General features: G+C 45.0%; 1 protein-coding gene across 5 annotated transcripts in view; it reads left to right on the top strand.

Annotated features, from left to right (window-relative positions):
* Positions 1 to 19,304, top strand: part of BICDL1 (BICD family like cargo adaptor 1) — a 66,096-nt gene that overhangs the window by 7,624 nt on the left and 39,168 nt on the right. For 3 of the 5 annotated variants that reach the window (XR_014855357.1, XM_085076098.1, XM_085076097.1), the window contains exons 1-2: positions 8,646 to 8,966; positions 13,578 to 13,793. Coding sequence is in view for 4 of the 5 variants with exons in the window: in XM_085076098.1 (XP_084932224.1) it covers positions 8,646 to 8,966; positions 13,578 to 13,793 (537 nt within the window). In the remaining variant the exon portion in view is untranslated. Of the gene's footprint in view, positions 1 to 3,822; positions 3,997 to 8,645; positions 8,967 to 12,914; positions 13,162 to 13,577; positions 13,794 to 19,304 lie in introns of those variants that run through there. The other 2 variants (XM_085076101.1, XM_085076100.1) reach the window with 2 other exon arrangements.

The raw sequence follows: 19,304 nt of genomic DNA, 5'->3' as shown, positions 1-19,304 counted from the left end.
AATCACAGACCAAAGGGCATTCAGCCGAACTCAGTGCCTGGATTGCTGTGGAGTTTTATCAGTCTCTACATCCAGGATGAAAGGCCATTGAGTAAGCAAAACATGCACCCAGTCTTTCTATCTTTCTACAACAGCATGTCAAAGTATTCATTGATCCCAGTGAATAGTATCTGGCTCCCTTTTTGTCACATCACTGCCTTCACACACCCCATGGGAGAAGTTGGCTGTGAACTCACACCAAGGCTGCACTAAATGTTCATAAATGACATTCCTGATGTGACTGAGCTCACCCAGCCCCTGCAGGCACAGAATGCTATACTTTTGCATTTTTTTTGCAGCAAAATGCAAAAATGGGAAACAAGAATAGAAAGCACTTTGTTAAGGTAATGTTCAGATCTAAATTTCACCCCCATATAGATCATGTGTGGGTGAATATTAGATTTAAGCAGTTAGCTTAATGCTGAATATTTTAGTGACAAATATGGTCTATGCACTTCCTAAAATGTCTAGAAGTATGCAAAGCAATAATATGTGAAAGGCAGGATAGAAAGAGAAAGGAAACTTTTAATCTTAAGGTTTATTTTTAGGTGATCTATTGAATGAAGGTTTGGCTTTTCCTTAAAACACCCACACCCATGCAGCAGAGCAAAGATTCTGATGAGTGTGATACCCAGAGTATCACAGCTTTCTCCATGGTTGTTTTTTTCATATAATGTAGTCAGTTAATTAGATCTCCTCTGATCAATCACTGCATTACTGCTTCAAAAGACATTATGATATGATGAGAGTGCCTCGCAGCAGTTAAACACTTTGATTTTTCTGTCCTAACACATTTACAACTGATGTCAACTAGGTCCTCCCAGCAGGAACAAAGAAATATTTTTTATAATTACAAACACAATTCATCTTACAATTTAAAATCTGACCAGTAAAATTACTGTTTTACAGATTCATCCTCTCCAATGGTCCTTTCTAGTATTTAAGTAGTATTTCTAGTATTTAAGTATCTAGTATTCTAGTATCCATCTTTTTCATGTTTTCTATATGCCCTGTGTTTTGATCTCAAGCCCTCTGGAGCTTCAACCTTCTCTCTTGCTCTTGTTCTGTTCAGTTCGTTTATACCATTACTGTTACATATCTATGACTTCAGCTGTGTTACAGCAGCTCCTTCCTTGACCCTCAGGAGTCTGTCTCAAAAACCAAAGCAATGTGGTCATTGCAAAGAGATATTGACAGGAACTCTTTTGGTTTCATTTTGTGACTTGGCTCTTGAAGACAAACTGTGATCTAAGGGTTAACACTGTAGGTCACAACTTGATCATGAGATTTGTATGACTTGGCTTTGGGGACTCTTGGCAAGTTTCTGCCTTGGCTTCTCGTCATCCCTCTGTGAAAGGGGAACAGGGATTACAGGACAATGTCACGCCATGAGCTGCCTCATGATAGTTTCTGTGAAAAACTTTGGACTCCTTGGAAAGCAGACACTACAAGGAGGGGTGGTGTGTAGTTTTGGGAAAGGTCTGGTTTTGCTTTCTCCCCAAAAGTAGATGCCACGTGCAACGTCCAGAGATCTTTGCACAGCGCTGTAGAGAGGAGTTCTTATGCTTACCTAAAACAAGAAAATAAAAAACTTTCAACGTCCTGCTTCTGTTTGTGATGCAAATCCCCAAATGGGGGAAAAAAGATACATTGGCTTTTTGAGCAGTATAAATGATGGTAAATAATTTACTTTTAAATCCTATGGAAATACTTTTGCCAGATGAAAACTCTTCTGCTGTTGCCTTTCCAGCAGGATAGTGCAGTCTGCAGGTAATTAAACAACAGAAAGCAATACCCATAATTCAACAGTATGTCAGCTATTATTTGGTAATTCTTTTTCTCTTGAAAACTCCTATACATAATAGAAGCTTAAAACAGAAATCAATCATGGCAAGTTTCATTTCATTGTGAATTGTTCTCATACAGCACTATGTAACCACATTTGTAAGAAACCCAAATCTTTTCCTGCCAGCCGAAGCTGTCCTGCACTCTAACAAGATCTGCTATTTTGAATTTGAATACCTGCTATGTGGGCAGCAGACCCCAGGGAGATGATACACCAGTCTGGCAACTCGCCATTCTGTGAAACGGAAGGTTGCTGACAAACTGAAGGGGATTCAGAAACCAACAACTAGAATGAGAAGACACATTTCAGGATTTTCATTTTTCTGGAGAGATTAAGCCTTGGCTATTTTTATAGCAAGGTTAAATACCACCTACCAAATTAAACCCCACTACAAAGGGAAATATATGATAATCTTGAACCTCATTCCCTAGTACTTGCAGGGAATGCCTAGGTCTCCCCATGGCCAGGCTGACAGAGCAAAGACAGATTTGCAGGTGCCTCCACAGCCAAGAGGAGGAGAGGTTATTGTTCCTGAGAGTACAGAGCACTCCTGGGGCCCAGGGAGACAGTGTGGCTGCTGTCCTGTGGGCTGGTCATGTAAAAGGTGACAATGTTCTTTTAAATAAACTGTTTTTTAACAGTTTTAAATAAACTGTTAAAAAGAAACAGAAGAAAGCAGTTTGAAAGCATGAGAAAGGAGAAGAATGCTGGGGAGTAACACTGACTACCTGAAGCTAATGCAGGGTCCCTCATCCATGTAGAATGAGCTTTAGCTCACCAGGAGCAACTTAATTACTTCTGTTCAATGGTTTTCCACCCACATGTTTATTGAAGTTCGTGCTCCTGAAAAGTGCTGAGGAAACAGCTCAGAGCATGAAAGGGGATTACTCTCATAGGTAATGGGTGCTGCAAAAGCTCCTTCTGAAAGCTTCTGTGCTGCACATACCCAGGATGCCTCCCCCTGGGCAGGATTGTCTGGCTCCTAATGATGTGACAACTGAGCAGATCCTGCACGGACAGGAAGGTGCTGGAATTTGCACCAAGGAGTCAGCAGCCCTAAGGATTAGTAATTACCCAAATAAAAATACAGCTAATAAGAATCCCTGTTATCCTGCACTTTTTACTTTAAAATTTCTTGTTCCCAAGAAGTGAATCAAGCCTCTCTTGAGATAATTTATAGAATACCAGTTTCCATAACAACATAATTGCTCAATGAAACAAAAATACCTGGCAGAGTTGCCATTATCATGAAATAATTGACCACAACAGCGAGTGAAAGAGGCTGCATTAAACCCCACATTGCTTTGTGTCAACATGGTCAATTACAGTCCAATAATGCCAGATCAAAGACAAGCATTCCTAACATTACAAATCATTACAAATCACAGCATATCCCTAAGAAGCAGAGCAAGATCATAAGGAACAAATATTTTTCCCTACAACAAAGCACAAAGTCATGTCCAATTATTTAATGGTTGCAGAACTCCATGGCCTACACCATGACAGGTAATTTTAGGATCTAAGGGTTGGCTGTAAAGAAATATAAGCAGGAACAGCTCTCTCAGTTTGTGCCTTCATATGAACAAAGGCATGGACTACTTTTTAATTCTTAATAGGAGTGTTTGTTCCACAAAAGCTTGGCAAACATCATCATGTGGTGAGATTCAAGAGGGAGTAATTCACACCCACTGCTGAAAACACCTACTTCATTAAAAAGCACAGCCCCAGTCCAGATGTAGGTGTACATCTCCCCATGGAACCATTTAGTCCTCCTGTGGGCTGCAGGAGCAGCCAGTCTGGGGCTGGGTTTGTGCAGAAGCACCCAGACCCAACACCTCCCACACAGGTGTGCAGTGTCCACCCTGCACGGCCCCAGCCCTGCTCTGCACCCTGTCATGCTCACCATGTCCCTGAGACATTTTTTTGTTTCTCTGCAGCTTCTCGAGCAGCCCCAGCAGTCTGTCACACACCTCCAAAGGCACACACTGCAATCCCTGCAGCTGGCACAAGAGTGTGTAAGGATGGGAGCCCTCCTGGCATAGGTGTTGGAAGACTGTCCCACTAAGAAGGAGCCACCTTGGATCCTGTGTGAAGAGTTTACCTGGAGCATGGTAAGTCAAGAAGGAGCTCAGGTGCAAAGCAGCATGTATGTAAGGTCAGGGCCAGGCATGAACCAGTCAAATTGCTGGTGTGGTACCCCAAACAGATCAAGCTGGCCTGAAATATTAGCCATGCAACTCCTCCAGCTCCAGAGGTTCTGCTTGTTCCCGGCACTGTCAGCTTTGTTTTGGAGAGACTGTTACAGAATGCTTCCAAACTTCACACCCCAAAGAGACTAAAACCTATAGTACAAAATAGTTACATCTCTAACTCCTATGTGTCATATAACAAGTCAAACTGTTCCCTTATTCTTTTCTCTTTGCACACCTTGTTTCTTACACACACAGGCAGGATGATCACAGCATGATGTGGGCTCTGTCTGTGGGCACTCCTGAGTCATCCAGGCCATGCTTTACTCCCTTAGCAGTCAAGGGATGTTTCCCCTGACTTCAATGTCATGAGTCACCTTGGTGGATGAGTGGTCTTTCTGCTCTACCTGACGTGATAACCCTGGGAAACAACAAACTTGTCAGAAACTCTCTGGAGATATTGAGCCTTGAGAAAAATCAGGATGGTCTTTTATTTTACTCCATCTTGCTCGGCTAACACTCATGACAGCTTTCTTTCCCTTCTGTTTAACGAGAAATCTCTGGTTTTTTCACCCTTACCAAGCTCTGCAAATACACCTTCCCATCCTGTATTTCCTCTACTCAGCACCAAGGAAAAGCTGGGCACACACATACTGGATAGCTTTGGATATTACAGAAGCAAAGAGAAAGAAAGGTCACTCATGAGTCTTTTCTCTGGCTTTGCAGTTATGGCCTGTTTTGCAAGCAAGACACATATGTCCTTTAATTATTCATTAGGGTAACTGCAAACTCTCTGAGGCTGCCTGCACCTCTTGCAGCAGAGAAGACTGTGGCTGAAATACGTCAGCACAGAGGTACACAAACAACCAGAAAAAGTAAAACTTTTGTCAGAAATAAAGTGCAGGAAAACACAGAGAAAAATAAGGCAATTAATCATTCAAAAAGGTGGGAGTGGGGCAGGGAGGGAGAGAGAAAGAGAGAGAGAGAGGGAGAATGGCAAAAGAAACCTGAAACCTTGTGCTGCCTCCCCTGGAAGTCTGTCAGCCCACTGACAGGAAGATTAAGGATGTTGATGGGAATTCCTTTCTCACCACAGTCTGCTTTAAAAGCACAGGAAAATAACCTACTTTTACAGGTCTGGCTGTGGCTTTCTCACAACACTTTTTCTCCCCTTACTCTAAACAAAAAAGGATGATCTCTTGCAGTGCCTGTTTTCTGAGTGCTGCCCTCACAGCTGAGGTGAAGGTATTGATTGAAGCACTTGGACATTTATTGGATTTGCAGCTTTTCTGATGTGTGAAAAATGCTTTGTCCCGCTTAGCTCATACAGTCAGTCCTACACGCTCCAGCATTTGTTGGTGTTAACACCAAAGGTCCAGACCTTCTGCCACACTTCCTTTGTGAACAGACCAAACAGTGAAATCCCTGCAAGGCAGAATACAATTTTAAAGCATCAGATTTAACGATATACTTGACACTGGGCTTGAAGAGACTGTACAGCTTAGAGTTCACCTCTCCTTGACCCTCTGGGAAGGACAACATCCACTGCTGTATCCACAGCTTAAGCTGGATTGCCTCTTTCAGTATCTTGCTCTTTTAGGAACCTGTTTAGCAGAGTGAATTTGCACTGGCAGGTTGCCCTGGATGGCTCCTTGAGTCAAGTTTGCCAACCCTCCCCATAGCTTATTTACTGGATTCAGTACTTGTGGAATGGGGAAAAGCAAGAAGGGGAAATTACTTTGGGACAAAGTCAGTGCTCTCCTTTTGCCCCATAAGGATAGAACCTTTTGCTACTTTCTTTTTTATACACATATGCAAGTTTTTCATCTGAGGAAGAAAAGAATGATTGATCCTCTTACAGAGACTCTTACCTATCTTATACCTATGCGTTATTTTCACCCTTGTTTCCTAATATCACAAAGAAGTCCTTCATATGTCCTGGGCAAGGTGACATTTCTGTGTTCTGTGATGACATCACTGGAATCAGTCACTTGCTCTCAGTTCTCTGTGTGCTTGAGTCACTCTGGCCTTTTTGCATTTTCAGAAAGGGCCATCCCTGGAGTGATTTCCAGGCTGAAGGATCATTTGTTCTGTACACACAGGAACTTTCTGTGTTGAAAGAGCATCAGCTCTTGAAATGCCTGATCTAAATCTCCACAAGAACTACTCACTATTGCAGTCCTCAGTACCTGAGGAGTGAAGTCTAACATCAGGCTTCAGCAGTGCAATTAAAACAAAGCAACCTTATGTCTGACTTGTTTCCCATAATTAATTCTTCTGTTTTCTGGGCTGAGGCTCTCCAAGCTTAGACAGGGGAAGAAGAGCAGAAATGGGAGCTGGGTGTCCACTTAAGGGCAGTAACCATCCCAGTTCTCAGCTAAAACACATTTTAGGATCTTAATGGAAAATGCCACCATATCATCATAAAGAAACTGCATTGTTATATTCATATTAGTTTTTCATAGGTATTTGATTTGGATGACATGTACAAAACAAAATCCTAGTAAAGTCACCTACAAAAGCAGTAACCTAACATGTTTCTGAAAAGCCAAATCAATAATTAAATTCACAGGACAATGGATTTTTTAATTTTCTTTTTTTAAGTGGAAGTCAGTAACATGTTGTGCTATAAACAAAGCTTTAATCCAGGGTTACTCTAGATAACACAGTTCTATTTTGCACTCAATAGTCCCCAAAAGAGCATTAAGCTTGTATAGATGCCTGACTAAGATGGTGGCATATTTACAATACATTTCCCTGATTTATATGTGCTTTTTCCTCTCCATCCAAGCAATAGCTTTTCTTCATCCCTACCCTAACAGCTGCAGCTATGGGGTTTGTTTTGGGCTTTGTTTGGGAGATTAAAACCATCTCAGTATAATCTCTTTTTGTTTTATACACTGAAGGAAGCATTAGAGATGAAAATTAATGCCACAATGGATTTCATTAATCACACCAGGAGGCTTGGTTTGCTGTAGTAGGCACTTCCAGCAGAAGGTGCTCACAATCAGTTTAAATATTAAATGCCCTCCTGTGTTTAAATAGCGATGATCAAATCTGTGCAATCACAGCTCCTGTCAGGACAGGGGTTATTTTAAAAGGGCCAATACTATTCAAACCATCTCACCTTATGGTCAATCCTGCTTTGCAGCAATGTAAGCGTCCCTGAAACTGCAAGGACAAAAGGACTAGAAAAATCAGAGCCTGGGGGAATTGCTGGGAGATAAAGGAGGTGTCACCTCTGGGTCACCAGCGCAAAAGAAATCATAATGATCCTAGGGGCCAACAGTTAGCATGGTGGGATGGGTGCTGGCAGCTCAAGGCACCAGTCTCTGCCTGGTCCTTGGAGATCAGGTGCTCACATTACAAAAAGCATCACTACTGTTAACCGATGCTGCCAGAAAAAAGGCCAAGGATCGACAGGTCCCCCAAGCTGAGCTGTTGGGGAGTATCCCCATGAAAGGCCAAGTCCCAGTGGCAGATGGCCAGAGGGAAGTTTGCATTTCCACAATTCATGTTCTAACTGTTACGAATTATCAGCAGCTCTCCAGGGCCCTGGGTGTGACGCTAGGCAGGAGTCAGCCCTGCTTGAAAACTGCATCAGTCACCAACTGCCCCAGCCAAAAACATCCTTGGACTGATGCACTGGGGCTGTTGCATACAGATGAACATGGTCTAAGTGAACCTTCCATAGAAGGAAGGAAAGCATGAAAGCAGCGTACAAAGATAAAAGCTGTAAAACTCATAATTGCTTTCTGCAGAATCTAGGAATCAAAAGCACAAGTTTCCTTAAAAATGTGTTTGTTAAATCACTATTAAAGCCTCACTTGAAAGTAAAGTATAATTAGAAATCGAGGGAATGGGGTTGCAGCAAATGTGACAATATACAGGCTTATACTTCTGTATTCTGCCTCAGCCTCCCTCCTGTGCCAGGATAAAGGGGATAAAAATCCAACAAAACCAAAACTGAAACCCCAACCAGTCCTGCCCCTAATAGAGGGAATAGTGCTGGGAGCTGAAGTGACTACAACTCCCAACGTTCACTGAGGATACCTTTAGGACAAACGTTACCCGATAACATCCCAAACAATCTGAAATTGAAAGCAAGCCCCGGTGGCTGTTGGAAGCTGTAGTCAGCTCTCCGGGGTGAACTACTGAGCACAAAGATCCTGAAAGCTACTCTGGCAAGCAAAAGAGCTCCGTTAGAGCTCTGGGGGGAGCGGACGGCGAGCTGGGAGAACACGCTGTGCCCCTCGGAGGGTGCCAAGCTCCCTCCTTGGGCTTCCCCGATGTTCTGGGGGGATTTTTGGCCTGGACCTGGGGCTGAAGGGGCGAGACCTGCCCGCGGCAGCCAGGTCCAGCAAGACCCGGTTTCCCCCGCGCCAGCCGGGCCCGGTGGCGGTGGCGGTGTCTGCGGCGGTGGCAGTAGCGGTGGCCGTGGCGGTGGCGATGCGCTGCCGGGGCCCGGCGCCGGGGGGCGGGGGCCGGGGGCGGCGGCGCTCCCCGCCCAGCCGCCGCAGCCGCGGGCCGGGCGCGGGGGGCGCAGCGGAGCGGCGGCGGCGCGCAGGGCCATGTCGGCGCCGTGCCTGCGCCTGCCCGCCGCCGGGTCAGCACCGGCGGAGGCGGACAGCGCCGGCGGCATGGAGCCGCCCGGGGCCGCCGCCCTGGAGCTGGCCCTGGAGGAGGAGCTGGCGCTGCTGGCCGCCGCCGGGGAGCCGCCGGAGCCGCCGCCTGCCGCCGCCGCCCGCGACCCCGAGCTGCTCTCGCTGATCCGGCAGAAGGAGAAGGACCTGGTGCTGGCGGCGCGGCTGGGCAAGGCGCTGCTGGAGCGCAACCAGGACATGAGCCGGCAGTACGAGAGGATGCACAAGGAGCTCACCGACAAGCTGGAGGTGAGGCCCCGCCGCGCTCCGCCCGCTCGGCCCCGGCCCGCGGGCTCTCCCCGTGCAACGCGGCCCCATCCCTGCGAGCCCCGGGGGCGGGTGGCGGGCGCGGGCCCTGCCGGGCAGCCCACGGGACTGGCTGTGGCCCTGACGGGGAAAAAAGGGTCTGAGCAATGCCTGCGAGGCCTGGGGGAAACAGAGCTGCCCTTCTCCCCTGCTCCCCCGGCCCAGAGCCGGCATGTGGGGCCGGGGCCGGGCTGCAGCACCGCGCTCCGGAGGCTCCTGGGGGGCTGTTCTGCCCCAGGTGGAGATGCGCGCGGTTCATCTCGTCACAGAAATACCTCGGAAGTTAAATTCGCACAGCAGGTACTGAGCTACAGAGCATATGTGACCCTTATGCTTAAGCTGTTGCAGCTAAGGCTTTAGGCATGGCAGGAGATAAGCCCTAATGATACATCGCTGTTAGCTGTTTGCTCTGAAAAATGCCTACAGGTATCTGGAGAGAGCTGTTTGCCAGGAACTCGGTGGATTGAGCGAGCTATTTATTGATTTTTAATGATAAAATAGAGCTATTACAAAGAAAAAGACTTGTGCAGGCAGCTTTTTTTGGAACAATTCTCTTGCACAATTGTGAGAGAGCCACTATTATTCACTCTTCCTCACAGGTACTCTTGGAATTGTATTTCTTCCAGTAAGTAATACTGCTTAGAAGGCTGAGACAAGCCTCTCTCACCTTTCTGGAGAGAGTTTGAACAGTGCTGGATTAACATTCACATTTCAAGTCACAGCCCTAGACCAGTCCTTTCTGCACAGTCCTGCATATTCCTGTATTCCTTCCTCACAGACTTAACATTTCTCAAGTTCAAGAGGATTTGTGAAGTGACTGTATGCCCTTTGTTCTCCTGACAAAAATTCCTCTCTCATATTAAACTTGTCACTTTACCCCAGCTGATCCCTTCCTCTTTGCAGGGGAATCTCTCTGCCTTTGCTATTCTAATAGAAAAATAGTGAAGGTGACATTTGCTCAAGTTGTTGCTTAGCGGCTCTGTTTATCAGATTAGAATTTCCCAGAGTATTAAAATTTGCCAGAGTGCATGTTTCCAGGTTGATCTTTAAGGAAGAGCAGACGTATGTGGCGTTGTGCTGACGTGGTTTTCCTTAGGAGTTGGAGTAGAACCTTTCCTACCTTTAAAGGAAAACCACACAAGTTTAGGTACCCACTGAGATGCCTCTTAGGGAGTTCAGGTGCCTCAAATACCACTCACTGTATGAAAAAAGTAGAGATGAAAAGGATAGGGGAGAAACTATGACTTTATAGTACTTTAAATAACATCCCACAAATGTTTACCTCTGCTCTCACAGGCCCATTCTCAAGGTAAATGAAGAGATTGTAAACACAAGCGTTTACATCTTTTCATCTCATTACTATCACCCTAACTTCTCAGTGGAATAACAGATTGCTATTTTCAAGGATACCCATCTGATAGGAGTTTGTGTTATCTACTTAAGGGTCAGGCTTTTTCCACTGGGTTTGGCAAATTTAACCCAGTGCTACTTCACACAAAAAATCAAATTTCAACTTAATCTTCTAAAACACAAGCTTGGTAATCCCAGCATCTGCAGATTAAATCTTGGCCTCCTCCTGTTGCCACTGAAGTGAATAAAATTTCACAATAAGCTTTTTGATTGCAGAGGAGCAGAAAGGAATGACCCACAGCTGTTCCCTCCTTCCCTATGCTGAGAACTTCCTGACAGTGACAAGAAGCAAAGTCTCAGATGAGATCCATGGTGACAACCTGATATAATGATGTTTAAGTAGGACTTAGAAGGAGATATTTTCTCTCAGTTCAAAATTTGCTACAAGAGCTCAGTGAAGCCTCACAACAGCCAAGGTACTGGCCTGCTGACTGGGTGCTCTGCCTTGAGATTAAATATGTTCTGGTTTTGTGGGTTCATTACTGAGGTACAGCATCCCTGCCATACACCTACTCTGTTAAACCTTTCACTTCACAGCCTGAATTTAAATTCATTTCTAATCATGAAATTGAAGTTCTCTAATAAATTCTGATATGTGATCCTAGACAGTTTTATCCTATGTAAGGGATTAAAACAGTTAATACTGCTGTTCCTCTGACACAGAGGAGCCTGCTGTGTCCAAGCATTTTACAGTATGAACCTTCTTTATCAGCTGGGAAACTCCTCCTTGCTTTCATCTCTTTAAATGAGGACCAGCTCAGCTCAGTTAAGTGAAGCTGTTTTCAGAAGAAAACATCTTCTAGAAAGCAATTCTGTGTAAAAATCAATGAGCAGCTGGTGAATGGAGAGACACTCAGAAAACGAGAAACTCCCCTACTGAGGACAACAGTTTGCCCTATCAGCACTACGTGCAGAAATCCCCTTTCCAGATCTGCAGCCCTGCAGGTGCTAGGGTGAGGGCAGGCTAGGGGATATGGCTGCTGGCAGAGGCAGGAGGGACCAGTCAACACATCTCATCTGGATTATCCTCCTCTTTGTAACAGCCTCTCTGTGTCCCACTGCACTGCTCTGGTTTCTCTGTCACAACAGAATAAACTTGATATTCTTCACCTCCCTTTAACTCCAGCCTTTGTGATGGCCATTCATTTGGGCTGTGTGTAGTGGAGATTTTCTTTTGCAGTGAAGGACTAAAGTGCTTTTTAAATGATTGGCAGGGCTTATCAGTGGCTTCTAAATCACATTTGGGTGTCTGGGGCACTTCAGCTGCCGTGCTGCTCCTCAGCAGGCTGAAGTTCCATTTTCCATTTAGAGAAGGCCCTGGATCTTTCTAAACGTTGCCTAGCAGTGAAAGAGGCAGAGCTATAAAAGACAGAATTTTCAGTGTGCCGCTGAAAGTGAAATTGTGGCTGCTCCAGCCACACTTGGACTACAAACAAGATTTCTTTGCAGTGGTTGTCATGGGCCAGGTGCTGGGATCTCATGCCTACCTATTGCATTAAAATATTTATATTACTGCTTAGCTCTCGTTTGCAAGGATGTTCACTCTTTTAGTGTCTGAAACTCAGGGAAATCCCCTGCTATGGGCCTCTGTTTTTTATCAACCTCCCCTCATTATTAAGGGTTTTTCATGAAAGTCTGGAATTTGCAGAAATATTTGGGAGGGCACAAGCAACATGCTACTACACTGAGCTGGAAGGAGCATAGGAAAGTATTTGGGGATCAGATGAAGAAAGAGAAAACATGGCATCTGCATGGCAGAGCAAAAAAGGTGGAAGATTACCAATACACAGGCCAATGGGCTGGAGGGGTACTGGAGGGTTTTGACATTCAGACCTGCTCAGGAAGGTGACAGGGACCCTGCCAGGGAGGCTGTGTGTCATCAGCAATAGGCACCCAGGGGAAACAGCCCCCTCACAGCCTGTGTTTTTAACAAGCAATAAAAAGCCACTTCACAGAAATGCAGTGCAATTTTCTTTTCCACCTAGCAGGTTTATTTTTCCCTCCTATCAGAAGTGCCATGGGAATTGTTCACCAGGGAACAATACCCTGGGAGAAATAGGCAAGTGCTACCAGTGTTTGGCCCAGTGGGTTTCTGTTCTTTTCTAAGACACATTCCTGAAAGACTGGTGAATCTGATAGAGAGTAGGAGGAGATTATTCTGAGGATCAGAGGACAACCAACAAGGAGAGGACTCCCGCTTTTCAGGTTTCCCTGCTAATCCTGGGATGTGCCCATGTCCCCAATCTGTGACTGTTCTGAAAGTAAATGTGTGGCTTCAGTCACCAGGGAAAATTCAAGCTCAGAGTTTTGGAGCAGAGATTCTTTCAAATGGGCACAACATAAATCTGCTTTGACCTGATTTGCAGCGCTGTTTCAGTCAAGTCCTCATTTAACTGAGCCTGTAAAACGTGCAAAAGTTTCACCAGATTTGTGCTGTCCCTCATTTTCCAGCCAATCCAAAGCAGAGCAGAGTCCCCAGAACTCAGAGTGGTTTCTAAGAAACCTGAACCCAGAACATGCACGTACATGATGTCTATAGCAACCAGTTCATTGCATCCATTGCCATTCCAGAGCGGACTGCATCAAACAATGGAGTTACTGTGCACTATCAAACTCTCAGACAACTAATTAGGTCAGGAATAGAAGGAGCAAATGGATAGATGATTCAACTGTTGTTCATGAGACCCATATGACAACAAGGATGCCTCATCTACATTCCTCACCAACAGTAAGGGTACAGTTTGTGTATTTTGACAATAAAGGCAATTTTAAAAGAATTATGCCACTGGCCACTGAAATACTGCTTTGGAGTTAAGCTGGGCTCTGCTAAATCAATTACTCTGTCTGACCTATATATTCTGCCTATTGACATGCAGCCTACTTTACTCTTTTGGCAGTTACTTCAGTAAAAATTCAATGTCCTGAACTCCAATGGCCAAGGACAAGCCAATTGCTGGAAATGGAAAATGGCTTTAGTGCCAGTGACCTGCCCTGATGTGGGACTGCCATCTCCATGGCATTGCCATGCTCTAGCACCATTCTCTTTCCTGCTCAAGGTTTCATCCCTAAGCACAGATGAGGAAAAGTAGACAACATTCACTTTTTTCCCCTCCCTTCCTAACCTCTTCTCCCCCATCCATTTAGCACCTGGAACAAGAGAAACACGAATTGCGGCGGCGATTTGAGAACAAGGAAGGAGAGTGGGAAGGAAGGGTGTCTGAACTGGAGAGCGACGTGAAACAGCTGCAGGACGAGCTGGAGAAGCAGCAGGTCCACCTGCGCGAAGCTGACCGGGAGAAGACGCGCGCTGTCCAGGAACTCTCCGAGCAGAACCAAAGACTCCTGGACCAGCTCAGCAGGGTGAGTCAGCTGGGTGGCACAGCTGGGCATGGGACAGGGTCACAGCTCTGCTATCATCCACCTCGGGGACAAAGGAGTGGGAAAGCTCCCGCTTCCAGGAAAACAAACGGTTCTGCCTCTGATCATATTACACAGGTGCCCCAATATGGCATGCTGCCTTTAACTTGATTTTACACCTCTAAGGAGTGATGCATTTCTTTGGCAAAACAGTTGTGTTTCTGGGTTCAGTGGTCATTTAGTGCATAGTCATCTCTCTCAACTGTTTTTTATCTAGAACTGATTTAGGAATCTGTTTCTAATTCACTAATAGGCTGAACAAATGTAGCATGCAAGAAAAAGGCTAATCTGCAACTGTGGGGTAAAAGGCTTTTTGCAGGCCTCCCTTTTTTGAGCCACATTGGTTGTAATGTTGTAGAATTGAACATACCCTGTCGTTCTCAGACAGTGTGTCACTACAGATAACTTTGCCATGGTTAGATGTGTGAGAACCTACTGAAATTCCTTGGAATGGCATGTTTCATCAAAGAGTTTAACTTGCCTCTGAATGAAAGAGGATTTATTGTGAGGCTGCTATAAATCAGCCTAATTGACTGGATACTTGCAGCATGAGTTTCTTTCTGACAGCAAAAGACTTAACAGTTTCTGCCTCCTTCCCCCAGAAGTTAACCTGTCTTCTGGAATTAAGAACCTTGATTTTTTCCTCCCCACTGGACAGTTAGTACAAACCATAATTTTAATGCTTGAGAACACACTTACTCCAGCAAACGAACGCATTTGCTTGTTATCAGCTGCTTATTCCCAAAATAGCATAGAACAAAAACACACACACAGATTCATGCTGAAGAGATCCTTCTCATGCTGTAAGAACATCTCTCAGACTAGATTCTGTCAGAGCTGAGTCTCTGGGGCTGACATGGGGATTTTGCTTATGAGAAGGTCAACACCTCAATCACAACATTAGCACTAGCAGACTCTGAAATGGGCCAAGTGAACAGGTCTTAAGTCAATCTGTATATGTAGTTGTCCTGTGCCTCGAGGTGAGAAGAAGTCTTGGGTATGACACTCTGAACTGACACTTGGGAAAATCATTCCTCATTCCACTATAGATTTTCTTGTCAAGGATTAAAAAAGTCACTTAGTCCAATTTGTTTAACTGGCTTAAAAAAAAAAGAAAGACAATACAAAAATACCTCATCTTCCTTAGCTCAGGAACATTGCTAAGTTTATCCCTGTTTTTAAAACAATATGTCTCAAGTGGGCTACAGGTCTTTCACCTTGTCTCTGGACAGAACATATTCCACATACACCATGGATGAGAGATTTCACCCAAGATTACACAAGCCCTGTGTTGTGTCAGGTTTCTTATCCAGGGCTAAGAACTTGGCTCCCCTCAGATCTGGTGATTCAATAATTTTCTGTGTATGTACGATTTCTGTTACTGGCTGGAGAATGTAAGATTTGTTATGGTCCCAGCATAAGCATAAACTGGAAGAACAGACTAGAAGGTAGGAGAGGCAAACCAGACAGCTTGTTTTGGGCTTTAAACCACATGGGATTATCCTCACATGACACTTGTGCTACAGGAGCCTCACAGCCAGATGCTCAGAGAGGCACTCAGCAAAGCCTTGTCAGAGGAACCACCAAGTTAAGTGTACCAGAGTATGGTGTCCAAGCATGGGTTTTGTTTCCTTAACTCCCTGTTAGTGCCAGAAATGGTCTTCATTGACCCATTTCAGAACTGCCACATTCAAAAAAGCTGAGTCTTGGTGCTGCCCTTCCCATTTCAGCCCAGCCCTGCTCCCAGCTTGGAGGACAGTTTTCTCCAATGCAGATGAGCTCTGATAGAGACAGAGCTGATGTTTGCTGAGGCATGACTCAGTGCTCACTGAGTTTGTCACCTGGCCAGAACTTGCCAGTAACTCAAATATAGCACTGGGTATAGTGAGGGTATAAACAGTCTTCCTACAGTCAGGAAAATCTGGACAAATTGAAAGAGAGCAAGGAATGATCTGTTGTCATTCTCAAGGCTTTAGTTGAGGCTTTCTAAAGTCCCAGCATTATATTAGCACTTCCTGGCTGCTTAGTATTCCGCATTTGCTGCTCCAGAGTGCATTTGCAGTCTCACGAGTCTGGTATCTTATTGTGAAGAGGTTACACATGTAATCCCTGAAGCAGTGGCACTGCCTAAAGCCTGCACCCAGGTAGTTCTGGCTCCTGTTACAACTTAGTCTTCCAATTAATGAAAAGGACAAATAGAGCTGTTGGGATGTGCTTGCCCACAGCCTTATTGCCATAGGCTGGAGTCTTGCCTGGGATCATGAACTGAGCACTGAGAGAGGAAAAGTCCTACAAATAGGTGCTGTTACAGCTTCTGTGACCTTTAAGGTGTTGCTGGTATCTTCCTTGTGTTCCTGGTTCTGCATTTTGCACCTGCCTTTTGTGTCACTGTGGGTTGTTTGGGAGCAGAGGGTTATGAGAAGTCTGGGATAAGGTGATGAAAGCTTTATTCACAGCCTCAAGTCTGCCCCATCCAATGCTCTATATCCTGCTTCACTCACAGGACAGAAAGACAGGCTGGTCTCTGGTAGAGTCATTCTACACTAGTAGGTACTGGCTCTTTAAATTTGAATTTCTACAGTTTTTAGCAATTAGCACCTCGTGGCCCCATTTAACAACACTTGATCATCTCTCTCCTGGAGAAGGTATTCCCTTGGCACCAGGCTCTGTGTGTCGAATGACAGTCTCAGCCTCAGGAGCTGCCAGCCCACATGGTCCTGTTTGTTCTTTCTGGAGTCCCTGGGCTTCAGCTTCTTTTACCTCAAAGCAGGGCAGCACCATCTCCTTCATCCTGCCCCTCCTCCTTCCTGCTGCTGCTGCCATTCTTTCACCAACTAATTAGGCTTTAGGACATTTTTTTAACCCTGCCTTCCCCAGAGATGAAAAGCCAATGCAAGCACGTACTTTGTCTAAACCTGGCACAAATGCCAACCAGCCCAGCACACACACCCCCACAAGGACAGCAAGGGGACCTGGAAAGCTCTGTCTTGCAAGTAATGCATGGAACTGAAAAAATCCATTGTTAATTCTAGCAAAGACTGATAAAGAAAAGCCAAGGATCTGAATTTTAAGTCTGTTCCAGTATCTAAATATTAGCCTCTTGCCTCTGTCACCAAGAGGCTAAAATAAGGTCTTTTAAATGGTTTGAGGTCTTCTGATGAGGTGGTGATATAGGAGAACTTTAAATATCTAATAATAGTAAGTAGGCTATAAGGAACTTTGCCTCCTCTTGAAATACAGCCTTTGGTTCTCTGCTTTTAGCAGAACAAAGATACTGCCTGAAGTTAGAACAGCATTAAACTATGGGGAAAATTTGGTTGGCTGGACTGGGAGCACATAGTGAAAGACATGATTGAAATGCCAAAGAGCAAGTTTAAGACCTCCTCAGTAACTTTATTTTTAAATTTGATAAGTGATGATTAAAATCCCTTCTGCTCATTGCTTTGATTTCCCTCCCCCTGCCTCAGCACAGCAGAGGGTGCAGGAGCTCTCAGCAGTGTGTCCACACTAAGCTAAATGCCAAGTTTACCAAGAAGAACTGTAGAGCTCCTCATGAGCAGTGCCAGGGTACAAACCCTGCACAAGAACTTCTCAGAGATAAAGTATAGGAGTCAAAGAACAGTTCTGCTGAGAAAGTCGAGGCTTGGGAATTATTACATGTTCTGTTTCCAGCTCCTTCAGTCTCTCCCATCTGTTTCAGTTCCCCACTTGGATAAAAAAAGAAAAAGAAAAAAGAAAAAACACAAAAACCACAATCCCATGCTTTCTGTCCTTTTATGGGGGTGTGTGTATAGGGAAAGGTCTTCTCTTACATGTGCCCACAGCAGGTAACACAGCAAGAGTCCTGTCCCCACCTTTGGGCTGCTAGGAGTTACTAATGCAAATAATAATAACAAGCCATCCTCTTCCTATAATGAGGCAACATATTACTACTTTGTCAGGAAGTGAATGAAAAAAGACTTTCACGCTGTTTCTGAGTGCCTTCACCAGATGGCTTTCCCACACATTTCCTGCTCCCCAGCTCTGGCTCCTGGAGCTGTTTGCTGCGTGTAGCTTGGGCAAGGCTCATCCTTCCCAGTTCAGCTGGGCTTCTTTTATGCTACATGGAGCACAGGGGAGCGATTTCACTATGTCAGGCTCAGGTAGTTGCTGCAATGCAAATTAGTTTCCAGGGGCAGGGAAGGAGTGTCATCTTGCACTGCTGAAATAGCTCCTTGTGTTTAGAGAGGAGCGCTGGGCTGCTGTGGCATCCCTCAGAGGGGCCCTCAATCACCAACTCCTTATATTCACTCAGCATCTAGAGCCAGCATGCTGCTACAAAGAATGAGGTGTTTCACTCAATCCCTCTGGTACAGCAAGAACAGGAACAGCCAGCCCACAATTCTCCAAAGGAGGTTTTATTTACTAACCACAAAACCCTCCTTTCAGTAATACTTCAATTGAAGGAGTTCTGTTTCTCACTTCATGTTCTAACATGCAGCATGTTAGAGAAGTGGCAGGCACTACCTGGCTTTGATTTGAAAAAACAGGTTTTTATTTAAGAACAAGCTGACCATACTGTATTCTCCTTTCTGAATTGCTTCTATTTTAAATGCATCCTTTTATAGTCAAGAACACACAAGAGAGACAGGTCTGTTGTCAATTATTGATTTGAAGAGATTTTTCTGAATGGTTGGTTGCTGGGTCTATCAGCATAGCAACAATGTTGGTTTTACAAAATTCAGATTGTTCACTGGAAAAAAAAAAGTTACTGCAACAAGTGTGCTGGGTAAGATGCACTGCTTTTGCCATGCCAGAGATCTGTAGCAATTACACTATGAATTATGTCTTTAATTCCTTATTTTATTTGTATGGGTCCTTAGTCCTTCATGCAAGCCTCCTAATGTTTCTTGTTTGTTGTCTCTGATAGCCTAGCAGGGTCTATAGGCAGCTCCGTACTTATCAGAGAGGCAAGTCAGGCTGAGTTTGAGTCCTACTTCAGGGGGTTTATTTTCAACCAGACAAAGATCCTGAGTGGACCTGGGCTAAAGAAGAGTTGCTTCGACTACCCCTACATTTCAAGGTGTAGATCAGCCACTACACCGAATTCTTTTTCATAAAAACTCACCAGTTTTTGCTCTTCAAAGTATTTACTGGACCTGTTCAGTGAGTAGCTTATTACAGGGAACTCCACACTGAACTCCTCAGTAGCACAGAGCCCTGCATAGCAAATCTTCATCTGCATCACCACTGAGCAGTCCAGATTCAATGGAGGGGGGAGATTGCAAGAGAAAGGCAGCACTGCTCCTGTTGAAGGGGCTGAAGTACCTGCTTGTCATAGTAGCTTAGGTGGGGCTACTCATTCCTTGGGGGAAGGCAGAGAGCCCTTCCAGCATTGCTTTGTGCCTGGCATAAGGCTCACTTGTGTCACACGTACTGAGGTGAGAGCAGACAGACACCAGCACCAGATAGAGC

This window comes from Lichenostomus cassidix, chromosome 15, assembly GCF_008360975.1.
Source record: "Lichenostomus cassidix isolate B80296 chromosome 15, HeHo_3.0, whole genome shotgun sequence".
In the NCBI taxonomy this organism is placed as follows: domain Eukaryota; kingdom Metazoa; phylum Chordata; class Aves; order Passeriformes; family Meliphagidae; genus Lichenostomus; species Lichenostomus cassidix.
The sequence above is the reverse complement of the archived record's forward strand: the minus strand, read 5'-3'. Positions and strand labels throughout refer to the sequence as shown.